We start from the raw sequence: 15,261 nt of genomic DNA, 5'->3' as shown, positions 1-15,261 counted from the left end.
CCCCATGGGAATGGTGGCTCATTCCTGTATTCCTAGCACTTTTGGGAGACTGAGGCAGGCCAGGAGTTCAAAACCAGGCTGGGTAACAAAGCGAGACCTTATCGCTATAAAAAATAAAAATTTAGAACAAAATACCTCTGCAGACCAAGACAACAAAGTGTTCTTATTTCTTGTGGTGCAAGGTAAGTTGTGGGATTTCAAAGTAATGACTTATTAGATGATAATGAAGGTATAGAGATTAATTATTACAGTTAATAATATAACCAAAGATAGTTTGTAAGAGGACAGTAGAATTACTGAGAACAAATTGCATGAATCTCTGAAAATGAACATACTTATATCTTTTTTTTTTTTTTTTTTTTTTTTTTTGAGACGGAGTCTCGCTCTGTCGCCCGGGCTGGAGTGCTGTGGCCCAGCTCACTGCAAGCTCCGCCTCCCGGTTTCATGCCATTCTCCTGCCTCAGCCTCTCCAGTAGCTGGGACTACAGGCACCCGCCACCTCGCCCGGCTAGTTTTTTGTTAGTAGAGACGGGGTTTCACCGGGTTAGCCAGGATGGTCTCGATCTCCTGACCTCGTGATCCGCCCGTCTTGGCCTCCCAAAGTGCTGGGATTATAGGCTTGAGCCACCGCGCCCAGCCGAACATACTTATATCTTAAGCCTTCTACCTTAAAAAATTCTACACAAGAGCACATAAGCACATCTTTCATTAGCTGCCAGAACAATTATGTCATTATATGTCATGGAGATTCCAGAAAATTCCACTATACATTTGTGAAAGAGAGAGCTTAAAAAAGTAAAAAATGTCGGGAGGCCGAGGTGGGCGGATCACAAGGTCAGGAGATCAAGGACATCCTGGCTAACACAATGAAACCCCGTCTCTACTAAAAATGCAAAAAAAAAAAAAAAAAAAAAAAAAAAAAAAAAATTAGGCCGGTGTGGTGGCGGCGCCTGTAGTCCCAGCTACTGGGGAGGCTGAGGCAGGAGAATGGCGTGAACCCGGGAGGTGGAGCTTACAGTGAGCCAGATCGCGCCACTGCATTCCAGCCTGGGCCAGACTTTGAGATGGAGCGAGACTCCATCTCAAAAAAAAAAAAAAGTAAAAAATGTCTTATTATTATTGTGAAAACAGTTTTGACATCCCAAACCACCCGAAAGGCACTCCTGACAGCTGCTGGGCTTCACTAACAGGCAAACGCAGGGATCAGCCAGAGGTGTTTATTGATAAGAGTGTGGGAATCCACTGGGTAACTTCATCTGCATTTTCACAGCTTCAGGCTTCAAGGCACTTAAAATGGCCACCACCTTTCTTTTGGCTGGTACTTGGGTTTCACGCAGCACATTTTACTATTTAGGCAGTAAACATAGACTCTTTCCTTCTTGGAGCATCTGTGACGGCATTTGCCATAAAGATTCCAGCATCTTTGGGTGCCACCTGACACAAAGCAGAAAAAAGAAGGGAGACAGTGTCAGTCCTAAGAAGTAGGCTCTGGATTTGAAAGGTCTGTAAATGGATGGAAACAGATGTGATACAAGGTCCGTTGTTTCCCTTGCCTTCGACCCTTTTCACCTATCACTGTTTTTCCTTTACTCTCTGTTTTTTGCTCCCCGCCTTTGACTGAGAGAGTGACCTTGGTGTACATCAGCTGAATAAAGCCTGTTATGTGAGTGGTGTTTTTTTTTTTGTTTTTTTTTTTTTTTGTTTTTTTTTTTTGACGAGTCTTGCTCTGTCACCCAGGCTGGAGTACAGTGGAATGATTTTGGCTCATTGCAACCTCCTCGTCCCAGGTTCAAAGGACTCTCCCACCTAGGTTTCCCTGAGGAGCTTAGGACCACAGACATGTGCCACCATGCTTGGCTCACCCTCTAGTCTTTAAGTGCCTTTCTGTGCATGTGCAAGAGGAAACTACCAAAAGCCTGGGGAAAAAATAGCAAACACCAAAAAGAAGTAAGCAAAACAATTCCCAATGATTGCACAGGTCTGGGAATAGCTTGTGTTTCCACCTGCCTAAGTGGAAAGACCCTGTAAAATTTGCAGCATTTGGTACTCAGAAGGCTATTGCCTTAGTAGAGGGGGCTAAATTAACCCTAGACTAAAGAATACCCTGTACCCATCCTAACGAAGCTTTAGAGTCAGTCTCGAAAATATTCATCTGATTCCCACTAGCTTAACTGCATGCCAGAAAAATATCTAACACTCTTTAAAGGAGTATAACAAAATACAGAAACCGAAAGTGTAAAAATATTTTTCAGGCATACCAAAAAAAAAAAAAAAAAAAAAAAAAAGCAAGAAAATATGAGCCATACTCAGGACAAAAATAAATCAACCAACACAGAAATGACAATGATGATGAAACTAGCAGACAAGGATGATAAAACAGCTATGATAAATATGCTCCAAGTAATAAAACAGGTAGAGGAAGCCATGAGCATGATGAGAAGAAATAAAGATGTAAAAAATTTTAATGGCCGGGCTCAGTGGATTAAGCCTGTAATCCCAGCACTTTGGGAGGCTGAGGCGGGTGGATCACCTGAGGTCAGGAGTTTGAGACCAGCCTGACCAACATGGAGAAACCCTGTCTCTACTAAAAATACAAAAAATTAGCTGAGCGTGGTGGCACATGCCTGTAATCCCAGCTACTCAGGAGGCTGAGGCAGGAGAATATCTTGAACTTGGGAGGCGGAGGTTGCAGTGAGCCGAGATTGTGCCATTGCACTTCAGCCTGGGCAACAAGAGCGAAACTCTGTCTCAACAAACAAACAAAAAACATATATATGTATATATTCACAAGGAATACTTGAGATGAAACATTAAATATTAAATGAAAAACATACTTAGTAAGATTAATAGCAGGTTAGACTGCAGAAGAAAAGATAAACGAACTTGAAGACATAGCAACAGAAATCATCCAAAATGAAACATGGAGAGAAAAAAGATGGGGGGATAAAAGAGCAGAGTGTCAGAGTACTTGGGACAATAACAAGTAGTCTAACATGCATATAATTGGGATACCAAAAGGAGAGGAGAGGGGAGAGGCATAAAAAGTATTTGAAGAAATAATGGCTGAAAAATTTCAAGTTTGATGAAAACTCTAAGCCCATTAGAACCATGACCCTTGGTGAACTATAAGCTGAATAAAACCAAAAGAGAAGCATGCAAATAATCAAATTGCAAAATCTTATGAAAGAAAGAAATCTTAAGCCAGAAGAAAAGACACATTTTGTACACAGGAGGAAATATAAAAATGCTAGAAGAGGCTGGGTGTGGTGGCTCACACTTGAAATCCTAGCACTTTGGGAGGCTGAGGTGGGAGGATCGCTTGAGCCCAAGAGTTTGAGACCAGCCTAGGTGTGACCCTGTCTCTCCAGAAAAATAGAAAAATTAGCCAGGTATGTTGGTGTGCACTTGTAGTCCAGGCTACTAGGGAGGCTGAGGTGGGAGGATCACTTGAGCCTGGGAGGTCGAGGCTGAAGTGAGCTGTGGTCACGCCACTGCACTCTAGCCTAGGTGACACAGTGACACCGTTTCAAGAAAAAAAACAACAACCCAGGAGAATTATTGTCAGAAACTGCACACTAGAAGATAGTAGAGAGAGATCTTTAAAGTAATAAAAGGAAAAAGCCCGGAATTCTTTACAGAGTAAAAATACTCTGAAAGTGGAGAAATAAAGACTTTTTCAGGTATTTGAAAATGGAGAAAATTGATCACTGAAAGCTTTCACTACAAGAAATGTTAAAGGAAGTTATTCAGGCAGAAGAAAATGGTACCAGAGGGAAATCTGGATGTCTACATAAAGGAGTAAAGAGAATCAGAACTCACAACTATGTGGGTAAATGTAAACAACTTTTGTTCTCAATTAAACATTTATTTATTTATTTATTTATTATTATTATTTTTTGAGATGGAGTCTTGCACTGTCCCCTGGGCTGGAGTGCAATGGCGCAATCTCAGCTCACCGCAACCTCCGCCTCCCAGGTACAAGCGATTCTCCTGTCTCAGCCTCCTGAGTAGCCGGGATTACAGGCATGCACCACCACACCTGGCTAATTTTGTATTTTTAGTAGAGATGGAGTTTCTCCATGTTGGTCAGGCTGATTTCGAACTCCTGATCTCAGGTGATCCTCCCACCTCGGCCTCCCAAAGTGCTGGGATTACAGGCGTGAGCCACCACCCCGGGCCTATTTTTGTTTTTTTTTGAGATGGAGTCTCACTCTGTCCCCCAGGCTGGAGCACAGTGGCGTGATCTTGGCTCACCGCAGACTATGCCTCCGAAGACATTTCTTTAAAAGATAACTGTTTAAAGTAAAATAACAGCATTGTACTGCGGAGTTCATAGCATACATAGAAGTGAAATGTATGACAATAGCACAAAGGCTGGGGGAGGTGAAATGGAAGTACAATATACTGTTTTAAGGTTCTTACACGGTGTGCGAATTGGCATGTTTTTATTTGAGGTGAGACTGGGGTGAAGATGTCTGCTATAAAACTTAGAACTAATTCAAGACCTGGCGCAGGAACTGCACAAGACCAGCCTAGACTGTCTCGTCACTCCAGATAGCCAGTGTGAACCTGTGAAACTGCGTTTGTTAATTAACAAAAGAACAAAGTGCTGAGAAACCCTCTTTTCTCTAATCACAACTCTCGGAAACTTTGTACTTGAAATCATATCAGCAAGAAGGAAATGTTATATTCTTCCCCCAGGAACTGAGCCTTTCAGTACAGAAAAGCAGTCTTGATTTCAGAGCCAGGTGCTGGTGTCAGATAAGGGGTTTTGGAAGACAAAATTCCACAACTCTCCTCATTTTGTACTTTCCATGGAAACGGGATCCTGAATCCATTTCTCAGCCTAGGCCTAATGTTAATTCCTTTACACTTTGCCCTGTGGCCCTCCCTTGCCTTGAAGTCTATCAGACTCTGCTTCATTTCCATTATACTTGAATCTGCCCTTTCCCTTCATCCTACAGTAACCCTATTTGTTTCTTCATTTGGTGACTCCTCCTGCGCCCCCAACCACCCACAGACCCTTTGGTGTGCAGTTTCCTTTGCTGTGGTAAGTTAATAGATCTAACTGTCAGACTGCTGGTGTGTCCTTATGGTCTTTGTAAGATGGACTTGATCACAAGGAAGCTGTCAAAGATTACCAGGGATATGTAACATAATGCTCGAGGATCATATTAAAGAGGCTTCCCCAGCCACGGATGGGACAATTGCAGTTTCTGTAAGAATAAAGATCGTAATGAATGCTAATTCATTAAATATATTTAAATCCATGTATTTTTAATGATATAAAAATTATTTTGTTGGCCAGGTATGGTGGCTCATGCCTGTAATCCCAGCACTTTGGGAGACTGAGGTGGGTGGATCACCTGAGGTCAGGAGTTCGAGACCAGCCTGACCAATTTGCTGAAACCCCCATCTTTACTAAAATTACAAAAATTAGCTAGGTGTGGTGGCGTGTGCCTGTAATCCCAGCTACTTGGGAGGCTGAGGCAGGAGAATCGCTTGAACCTGGGAGGTGGAAGTTGCAGTGAGTCAAGATCACGCCACTGCACTCCAGCCTGGGTGACAGAGTTAGACTCCATCTAAACAAAATGAAACAAAAAATTATTTGGTCACAACTGGGGGAGATAGGACAATAGATTATTTCTTGCAGATTCATAAATAAAGAAAAATCATCAAGCACGTGTTCTGTCTTTCCTACATGAACTGTACTGCTAAGAAATCAAATAGTAGACAATGAGGAGTATCTTTTTCATATGACTGTTCCAGTTAAATAGAGAATATCACTTAATAGAATATTATCATTTTGTAATGGCCAAAAAAATTAATGGATCTAGGCTTTGAGCATCATTGATTCCTATTGTCCTAAAAGACAGACAACCAGATATTATGTGCCTCCTAATGAAACAACATATAAAAACATAAAAAACTGGAACTTTTGCCAAAATGGGAGAACTTGAGCCTGATCAAACCTCTGGATACAGATGCTAATTTGCAGGAAATGCAGAGGTCAGAGGAACACGTTGAATTTTACCTTGAGTATGCAATCAGCAAAATTTATATTGTGGAAAGTTATAGATCAAATGACTTATGTATTTTCCACAGATAAGTTGTAAAGATAAGAAAGGGATGAATATGGAACCAGTAAATTAAAAAATTCAAGGAATCTAAAGAGATATCAGATTTTAACAGTATAAATAGGGTGTCTAGGGATGCACCCCTAGCAATGAGACTGTAAAGGAATGCAGAGAACTGGTTGCTATAAAAGTCACGAGAGTGCTCAATTTGGAGGATGAAGACAATTGTGATGGATGGAATAGGTGGAGACATTTTTGGGCTGACTGTCAATACTCTGTTCATTGACCTGCACGGTGGTTACAAGGATGTGCACTTATAACCTCCATTAAGCTGCACACTTGTATTACGTGGTGTGCAGTACCTGTGATTCTGTGTTTTAGTTTACAAAAAGATAAGGAAAAAGCGACCATTTAACAACAAAATCTCAATTTTTAATTTAAGTGTCAAGAGGAACTATTGGTGAGTGAGGGGAATGACATTCATACACATTTTTTAGCATCTGTGGAGGCTACTGAGCAATAACTTACTCATTTTAAAGCTATACACAGTCTTTACCTAGCAATTCCTTTCCAGATGTCTACACCAGGGAAATACTCACATATATAGACTGAGAGGCCTATACATTGGAGATAAAACTATACATGAGCGAGACACCTACCCTCAGAGAACTTCCAGTCAAATCAGGGGAGAAAGAGCCGTTAAAAAATAGATACCCAGATATTTGATTAACTAGAGTCTGGTGAAAATTATAAAGAAAGAACTCAGGGTGCTGTGAGGATGTATAATGGAAGGGCAGGTGTCCCACCTAAATCTCATCTCTGCTGGGTTTCTGGGCTTTACATATGTCTCCTGAATTCCCACAATTAACCTAACAGTGAGTATGACAATATTTTGAAAATATTAAAGTGATGCATATTTCAATCCCCTTTAATCATAAGATCCATTGATTGTCATAAAGCAGAATTGGGCAGAGTTTCTGGGTTTTGGGGGAATGGTGAACAACAGAACAACAAATTCATTGCTCAGCTTAAATGAGATAAGGGTTGTGCATAGAAAGACAATTTTAAGGACCAACATTTATCAAGGAAGTTCAGGGATTTCCAAATTTCAAAGAGCTCCTTTATACATTATTAGGTGAATCTGGCGGGTTCAGACAATACCACTTCACCATAAGCTATAGGAGGCTAAAGCTGAGGGTCAGGCTAAAGTAGCTCCCATTTAACCTCTGTCACCACTACCATACCCAATGGGAAGTAGAGGGGAAATACTCTGCCCATAATTTCCAGGGAAGCTGGAAGTTTAAATCCAGCTCCTGCAGCAGCAGCACTGGGCCTGAGAGCCCTGCTAGAACCCATGCCTCATTCTGCCAGCCTGATGGTGGACGCACCAACAAGCTAGGGACAAAGACCTTTCACGTGTCTCCCGCTAGCCGTCTACTGGTTGACCTGAACACTCAGGAAGTAGAGATAATTAATGTGAGAAAAGTAGGGGCAAGAGAGTCTCTTGCTATGAATGCCCAGATTGGTCGGAAAAAATTGCCAGTGCAGAGGACACTTACTCTTTGCCTCTTAGAGCATAGCTCAGGGAAACTGGTAGCTCTTTAGAGAAATTCTTGTCTTTAGCATGGATACAGCACCACATGGTGCTACCTGAAGGGGGATTAGAAATGGCTGAGGGAAGTGACTGAACATCGCTCTTAGTTCTCTGTTGAATAAAATAGACCCAGAAGGTCCCCAAGTTCCCTTATCTCTGGTTGAGATAGGAAAACCAGTAAGGGACCTGCCAAGAGTACACCCCTAGTGCAGAAGGCAGTAAGGGAGGGTGTGAACAGCCTCAACTTGGGGACCAGATGGAAGATCTGGCTGAGATGAAGGGTCGAGTCAGTGGGGACCCCAAAAGGGCTAAGAGATTTCATCAGTCACGAAATCCAGTAGTAAGTGCTAGCAGGACATTCACTGACCACATCCAATGAGGGACGTGATCCCAGAAGTCCGTAAGGGTCCAGCACAGGACCCGACACCACCTCCTTATGTTCCTGTCCCAGGGCCCTTGCATTTGCTGTTTTCCCCAACTTGAATTTCCTTCCCTACATATCCACATGGCTCACCCCAGTTGTTCCCTCAGCTCACAGTAAGACATTCCATGAGCACCCCCTTAAAAATGGCAATGACTGGGTATGGTGGCTCAAACCTGTAATCCCAGCACTTTGGGAGGCTGAGGCAAGCAGATTGCTTGAGGTCAGGGGTTCAAGACCAGCCTGGGCAACATGGCCAAACCCTATCTCTACTAAAAATACAAAAATTTGCCAGGCGTGGTTGCATGCGCCTGTAATCCCAGTTACTCGGGAGGCTGAGGCATGAAAATTGCTTGAATCCAGGAGGTGGAGTTTGCAGTGAGCTAAGATCGTGCCACTATACTCCAGCCTGGGTGACACAGCGAGACTCTGTCTCTAAAAAAAAAAAAAAAAAAACGCAAATCACCTTCCCCTTCCCCTTCCCCTGGTGTTCACTATTTCCTTTCCTGCCTATTCTGCTCACTGTACTCATCACCTGACATACCATATGTTTCATTTATTTTTCAAATTCTTTGGGTCCTCTAGTAGAAGGTAAGCTCCAAGAGGATAAGATTTTGCTTATCTTGTTTTATTTTATTCACTGCTCTACCTGTAGCACCCATCACAGTGCTTGGAACAAGAAATCCATTCAACTATATTTACTGAATGAAGCAATTAATTATTTGATGACATATCAAGTTACTTTTCCCTATAACCAGATACTATCCCAGGAAAGAGAAGGGGTGATGGAAGAAAGATACAATGCTGAAAGACTCAACACTTATTCAAAAGAGATTGAATTAGCTTAGAAATCATTTTAAAGCAGAAAATATAAATATTGAACTGCTGAGTTCAGGCCCAGCCCTTAGGTGCCTTGTCACCCTGGGTTTTAAGTGCTATTTAACTGTCTCCTCTAGTTTGCTCCCCTGGTGCCATGTCATTTATCTCTGTCATCCTGCTCCTCCCACCACAAACACCCACAGTCAGGATGGAAGTTCCTGGGAAAGTTTGGTGAGTTATGGAAAATAAAGAAGACGTATTTCTTTTGCAGACCAAAATTTCAGTGTGTTCAGTGTTGTTCCCTCAACCTGACATTATTACACACTTGATGTTACTGCAGTTTGAGAAATGAGGAAATTGATGCTCTGAGCAGCTGAGCTTCTTGTTGGGGGTCACAGAGTCAGAAAATGATGGGGCAGGTTTTAACCCGGGGTCTGGGCTTTCCTGTCTACTCCAGGTGAGTGGTGTTTTAGGGCCTCAGGAAGACACAAGGACTGAGATCAGCTTGTTTAGGAAAGGCACACGTTTCCGACTCTAGAAAGGTTAGCTGACAGCCTCAGAGTGGGTGGAAACTTCTGCCAGATGAGCAGGAAGGGGTAGGTGGCTCATGCTGGAATTGCTGGGTGGTAGGTCTGACCAGGGTCCTTCTCTGTTTAAACCCTCCCATGGGTCCCTCACCTGGCATTCGAGGCCCACGGAGACCTGGAACTTGAATGCTTCCTCAGCTTTACCCCCGCCTCTCTCCTAACCCACCCCTCCATGTTATGCAGGTCCCTGAAGCTCCCATGCTCTCTCCCGCATCTAGACTTTTGCGTAGGCTGACCTCTCTGCCTGGGACACCCTTCTGCTTTCTCCTCTTCTTCCTTTTCTATTTTTGACTCACTTTTTAGGACTTAGGATATCTCTCCAGGAAGACTCTCTTTTCCCTCAGCCTGGGCTGGACCATGTGTGCCCAGCCCCCTGGTTTCCCACTGTCACAGCCGTGTCACCCTGGGTTGTAAATGCTATTTAACTGTCTCCCCCAGTTAGCTCCTCTGGCGCCATGTCATTTTTCTCCATGGTCCTAGCTTCCAGTGCAGTCTGGCACAGAGACAGCTACAGTACAAATGAGTTTTCTCTCCCATTAAGGTGGCTGTGATCTTCACAAAGCTTCATTCATTCTGGGGAATATTTTGCAAAAGGCCCAGACCTGCCTCTCCTCTTTCCTGCTTCTCTTGCTCACCCCTCCCACTCCTCCTCACACAGTAGGCCACCCCCACATGCTCCCTGGAGCTGGGCAGGAAGAGGAGGGATGCAGCGGCTGAGAGAGCAGTTCTGGATGTCGTAGTTGGCATCTATCAGCTGGCACCTGCTGCTGGTGAGGCGCCTCCTGCCTCCTATACGTGGTGTCAGATGGCAACCTGCAGCCCATCCTTCTAACCCTTGGGATTCCCTGACCAGGCCTTAGTCTCCAAGCCCTGCCCCTTCCTTGAGGAGGTCCAAGTTACCTGGAATCAGCTGGGATAAGAGCAGCAGCACAGTCAAAGTCAGCAAAAGGAGCTTCATGGCTAAGGCAGCCCAAAGTGAAGCTGCAAGTCCGACGCCACAGCTGAGCTAATGGGAGAGGGGGAGTGCCTGGCCTGTGGCTCACGCTCCCTCAGCTGCCCACGGGTACAGCCCTCACACTCTGACTGGACACGCCTCCCCTTGTCATTTAGGTCAGCAGGGAGAGATCAGCCAACAAGGTCCAGGGCCCAAGACTTAATACCTCCCGTCCTTCCACCCAGCTCCAAACTGCCTGAACCCAGTGACCAGCAGGAGGCGCCACAAACACCGGCTCCAGAAGGTCGGGGAAGACGGCAGTTTTGAAGAATAAATACAAAGCAACAGGTAGATGAGCTTAAACGGCGTTCCAGGTGGAGGAATGTCTGTACAAAGGCTCATGTTGGTGTTGAAAATGAGAAATAAGACATAACCGGAGCAAAAACTGAGAGGAAAACGGCAGACAGAGATGAAGCTCCGAGTACCAGCCTGTCTATCACAGCCCCCTGCTGGGTTCTAACATGCGGTGGACCTGCCCTAGGGCCATCCTTCCCCTTCCTCAGAGATCTGAGAACCAACCACTCAGAATCCGTCTTCTGAACTCGGGTTTTGAAAACTCATTCTTGGTGGGGCACGGTGGCTCATGCCTGTAATCCCAGCAGTTTGGGAGGCCAAGGTGGGCGGATCACTTGAGGTCAGGAGTTCGAGACCAGCCTGGCCAACATGGTGAAACCCCGTCTCTACTAAAAATACAAAAATTAGCCAGGCGTGGTGGTGCACGCCTAATCCCAGCTACTCGGGAGGCTGACGCAGGAGAATCGCTTGAACCTGGGGAGGCTGCAGTGAGCCGAGATCACTCCACTGCACTCCAGACTGGGTGACAAAGTGAGACTCCGTCTCAGAAAAGAAAAGAAAAGGCATTCTTTCCCTCAGCCCTTGGGTGGTAGCTGCATCCTGTAATTACTGTTTCTCTGACCGGACCCTGCTTGAAACAGATGTCAAGGGTATAAAAGCATACAGAGGGATTACAAGGGAAAACAACAACAACAACAGTGAAAGCCATTTCTGAAGTGGCAGAAAACAGTCAATGGGGTTGAAAACTGAAAGGTAAGTGAAAGAGTGAGGTCAGCATGTGAAAATAATTCTTTTTAAAACACTTACAATGAAGAGAAGAAGAGACACTGGCTAGGAAGGGACTCACTGGAAAGCCTAGAAGTCCACCTTTTCTGTGCTGTTCATTTTTGGTGAGGAGGCTCATTTCATTTCTTTTCTTTTTTCTGAATTTAATTTAATTTAATTTTTTTTTTGAGATGGAGTTTCGCTATTGTTGACCAGGCTGGAGTGCAATGGCACAATCTCAGCTCACTGCAACCTCCGCCTCCCAGGTTCAAGCAATTCTCCTGCCTCAGCCTCCCAAGTAGCTGGGATTACAGGCATGTGCCACCACACCTGGCTAATTTTATATTTTTAATAGAGATGGAGTTTTTCCATGTTGGTCAGGCTGGTCTCAAACTCCCAACCTCAGGTGATCCGCCCACCTCAGCCTCCCGAAGTGCTGGGATTACAGGCTGAGCCACCGCGCCTTTTTTCTTAATTTTAAAAACCATTTTTAATTTTTTCTGTTTTTGTTGTTGTTTTGGAGACAGGGTCTTGCTCTGTTGCCCAGGCCTGGAGAAATAATGTATCTGTTGGATTCTTTTCTCCCTAAAATAAGAGATTCTCCCACTATCTGAAATGCCAGGATATATGGAGGATTTCTGTATTGAGAGTGACAGAGGCAGAGTTGAAAATATTGGGTAACTAGTCCTGACTCTGCTACTAGCTTTCTACGTGACCTTGGCCAGAATTACTTTTTTTTTTTTTTTCCTCTGGTCCTCAATCTCTTCAAGTAAGGATTTGGGGCAGATGTGCAGTAGGGATCAATATATTCATCATATTATATGGTTCTCTATATAAAAGACATAGAAAGTAAAAGAATACAGCAATCCAGGTTTTCAACACCAAAACAGGGCAGGGTAATTGGATTTTCACATAAGGATTCTCTAAGCTGCCCTCATCAGCCCCCAAGTTTCTGAACCACTTATATCACAGGTCTTTTCCCTTGACCCCAACTCCCAAGTACACTGTGTAATCATTGTCCATCTCTGGGCCTGCTCCTTGCATAGTCAATGTAGCAATTTTGCTCTTGTTTTGAAGCCTTTGTAATCCTCCTGAGGACTCTGGAGTAGCTGTGTATCCACAATGGGCAGGGGATAAGGGAGATGTCAAGGGAGCAGAGGGAGACTTATATGTACACCTCCAGGCCTCAGACATCATAGCCTATTCATGGTGAGTCAGAAGGGCCTACTTCTCAATCTCACCAGGAATCAAAGAAAAACAAATTCAGATGATGGTGAGGCATCATTTCTCCAATCAAATTGGCAAGAAAAAAAATATATATTTTTTGAGATGGAATCTTGCTCTGTTGCCCAGGGTAGAGTGCAGTGGTGTGATCCTGGTTCACTGCAACCTTTGCCTCCCGGGTTCAAGCAGTTCTTGTCCCTCTGCCTCCTGAGTAGCTGTGTGTGCTACAGGCGTGCACACCACCATGCCCAGCTAATTTTTGTATTTTTAGGCCAGGTGTAGTGGCTCATGCCTGTAATTCCAGCAATTTGGGAGGCCGATGCAGGCGGATCACTTGAGGTCAGGAGTTTGAGACCAGCCTGGCAGACATGGTGAAACCCTGTCTCACTAAAAATATAAAAATTAGCCGGGTGTGGTGGCACGTGCCTGTAATCCCAGCTACTCTGGAGGCCAAGGCAGGAGAATTGCTTGAACTCGGGAGGTGGAGGTTGCAGTGAGCCAATATCACACTGCTGCACTCCAGCCTGGGAGACAGAGCAAAACTCCATCTCAAAAAAAAAAAAAAAAAAAGAAAAAAAGCAATTTTCGCATTTTTAGTAGACACGGGGTTTCACCACGTTGGCCATGCTGGTCTTGAACTCCTGACATCAAGTGATCCGCGTGCCTGAGCCTCTCAAAGTGTTGGGATTACAGATGTGAGCCACCACACTAGTCAAAAGTATTATTTTATTGATGATCCTAGTCTTTTCTAGGATGCAGGGAAAGAATGATACCTTGATCATGGAAATCCAAATCCAAATCCAAACTTTTTGGAGGTTGTCAATATCAAAATCCTTAAAACATGCAGGCCCTGCAATCCAGAAACTTCACTTCTAAGGCTTTGCAATGGACCCTTGTGTGCTCAGCAGTGATTTCCTTTTCTTCTAGTGACAGCCCCTTGATTTTCCTTTGGGGAGCCAAATCTCCTTCACTCTCAGCTCAAGATATTCAGGTAGGGTTCCCATCTTGCTTTTAGATTTTGCATTCTCTACTGGGCTACTAGACTTACCTTTTATTTTTTATTATTTATTTAATTATTATTATTATTATTTTTTGAGACAGAGTCTTGCTCTGTCACCCAGGTTGGAGTGCAGTGGTGCGATCTTGGCTCACTACAACCTCTGCTTCCCAGGTTCAAGCAATTGTCGTGCCTCAGCCTCCTGAGTAGCTGGGACTACAGGCACATGCCACCATGCCAGCTAATTTTTTTTTTGTATTTTTAAGAGAGATAGAGTTTCGCCATGTTGGCCAGGCTGGTCTCCAACTCTAGGCCTCAAGTGATCCTCCTGCCTTGGGCTCCCGAAGTGCTGGGAGGCCCCGCGTGAGTCACAGGCATGAGTCACCGTGCCTTTTAAAAATATGAATTTTTAAAGACTTGCCTTTTAAAAATATGAATTAGATGTTGACTTATCTGATGGCTATTCTTTGCACTAGGATACATTCCTACTCTTCCTCCTGGTCTACACCATCTGGTTGCTGCATACTTCTCTGACATCTCATAGTAACTGCTCCTCTCCCACTACTTTTCAGCCACACTGGCTCTCCTTTCTCCTTTAAATGCACTAGTCATGTTCCTACTTCAGGAATTTGTGCTTGCTATTTTCTTTACGTGCAATATTCTTCCTGATTTTTTGGTGACTGGTTCCTTCCTCCCACTCATGTTTTAGCTCAAATAGGAAACTCCTGGCAGAGTTTTTCCTAACCACTAGTTCTGATGTCACAAATTGTCACTCTATGTTGACTTTATAGAGCCCCTATTAGATGCTGGTTCTGAAGAATAAACTTTGAAGTCAAGGCAGACTTGGGTTAAGTGCTTGACCTTTCATTTGTGAACTTTCTGACATTGTATAAATTGCTTAACCTCTATGGACTGAAAGTTTTCATCAGTAAAAAGAGATCTTAATGTTACCTATTTCACTGAATTGTCACAAGGAATAATGTATGTAAAAGGCGTAGGACAATACATGAAACAGAGTAGCTTCTTATTAATTGTTTATGATTAATATACTATAACATCATCATAATCATTTAATAACTCTGACATGTAGAAATAGTACAGAAAGCATTATCTAATAACAATACCTGGGAGTTCACCTGAGAATGTTCAGGGTGGTGGGATCTGGAAGTTTTTCACTCATATGTGGCACCTGGAGGCTGGGTTGATCTGGGGCTGTCAACCAAGGCACCCACACGATTCTTCCATGTGGCTTGGGCTTCATGCAGAGTAGAACTTCTTACATGGGATCTCAGGGGTCCAAGAGTGAGGGTTACTGCAAACAGATTGGAGGTTGTATGCCCTTTTTAGACCAAGCCTTGAAAGCATCGCTTCTGCTGAACCCGACTGGTCAAAGCAGTCACAAGCATGCCTGGATTCAAGGAGAGGGAAATTTCTTCCCTTGATGGGAGGCATATCAAAAAATTTTCAATTATGGCTTTTTTTTTTTTTT

At 43.9% G+C, this 15,261-nt stretch overlaps 1 protein-coding gene across 1 annotated transcript; it reads right to left on the bottom strand.

Moving 5' to 3' along the window:
• Nucleotides 1-1,203: 1,203 nt before the first annotated feature.
• On the bottom strand, nucleotides 1,204-10,547 carry LOC104653731 (beta-defensin 123). Its single transcript, XM_010352807.2, has 2 exons — nucleotides 10,399-10,547; nucleotides 1,204-1,434 (listed from the first exon to the last, which is right to left on the bottom strand). Exons 1-2 carry the CDS (start codon nucleotides 10,454-10,456, stop codon nucleotides 1,289-1,291), a joined length of 204 nt encoding a protein of 67 aa, XP_010351109.1. The 5' UTR covers nucleotides 10,457-10,547; the 3' UTR covers nucleotides 1,204-1,288.
• Nucleotides 10,548-15,261: the final 4,714 nt, after the last annotated feature.

Source organism: Rhinopithecus roxellana, chromosome 13 (genome assembly GCF_007565055.1).
Source record: "Rhinopithecus roxellana isolate Shanxi Qingling chromosome 13, ASM756505v1, whole genome shotgun sequence".
Lineage (NCBI taxonomy): Eukaryota > Metazoa > Chordata > Mammalia > Primates > Cercopithecidae > Rhinopithecus > Rhinopithecus roxellana.
This window is presented reverse-complemented; position numbering and strand designations above follow the sequence as displayed.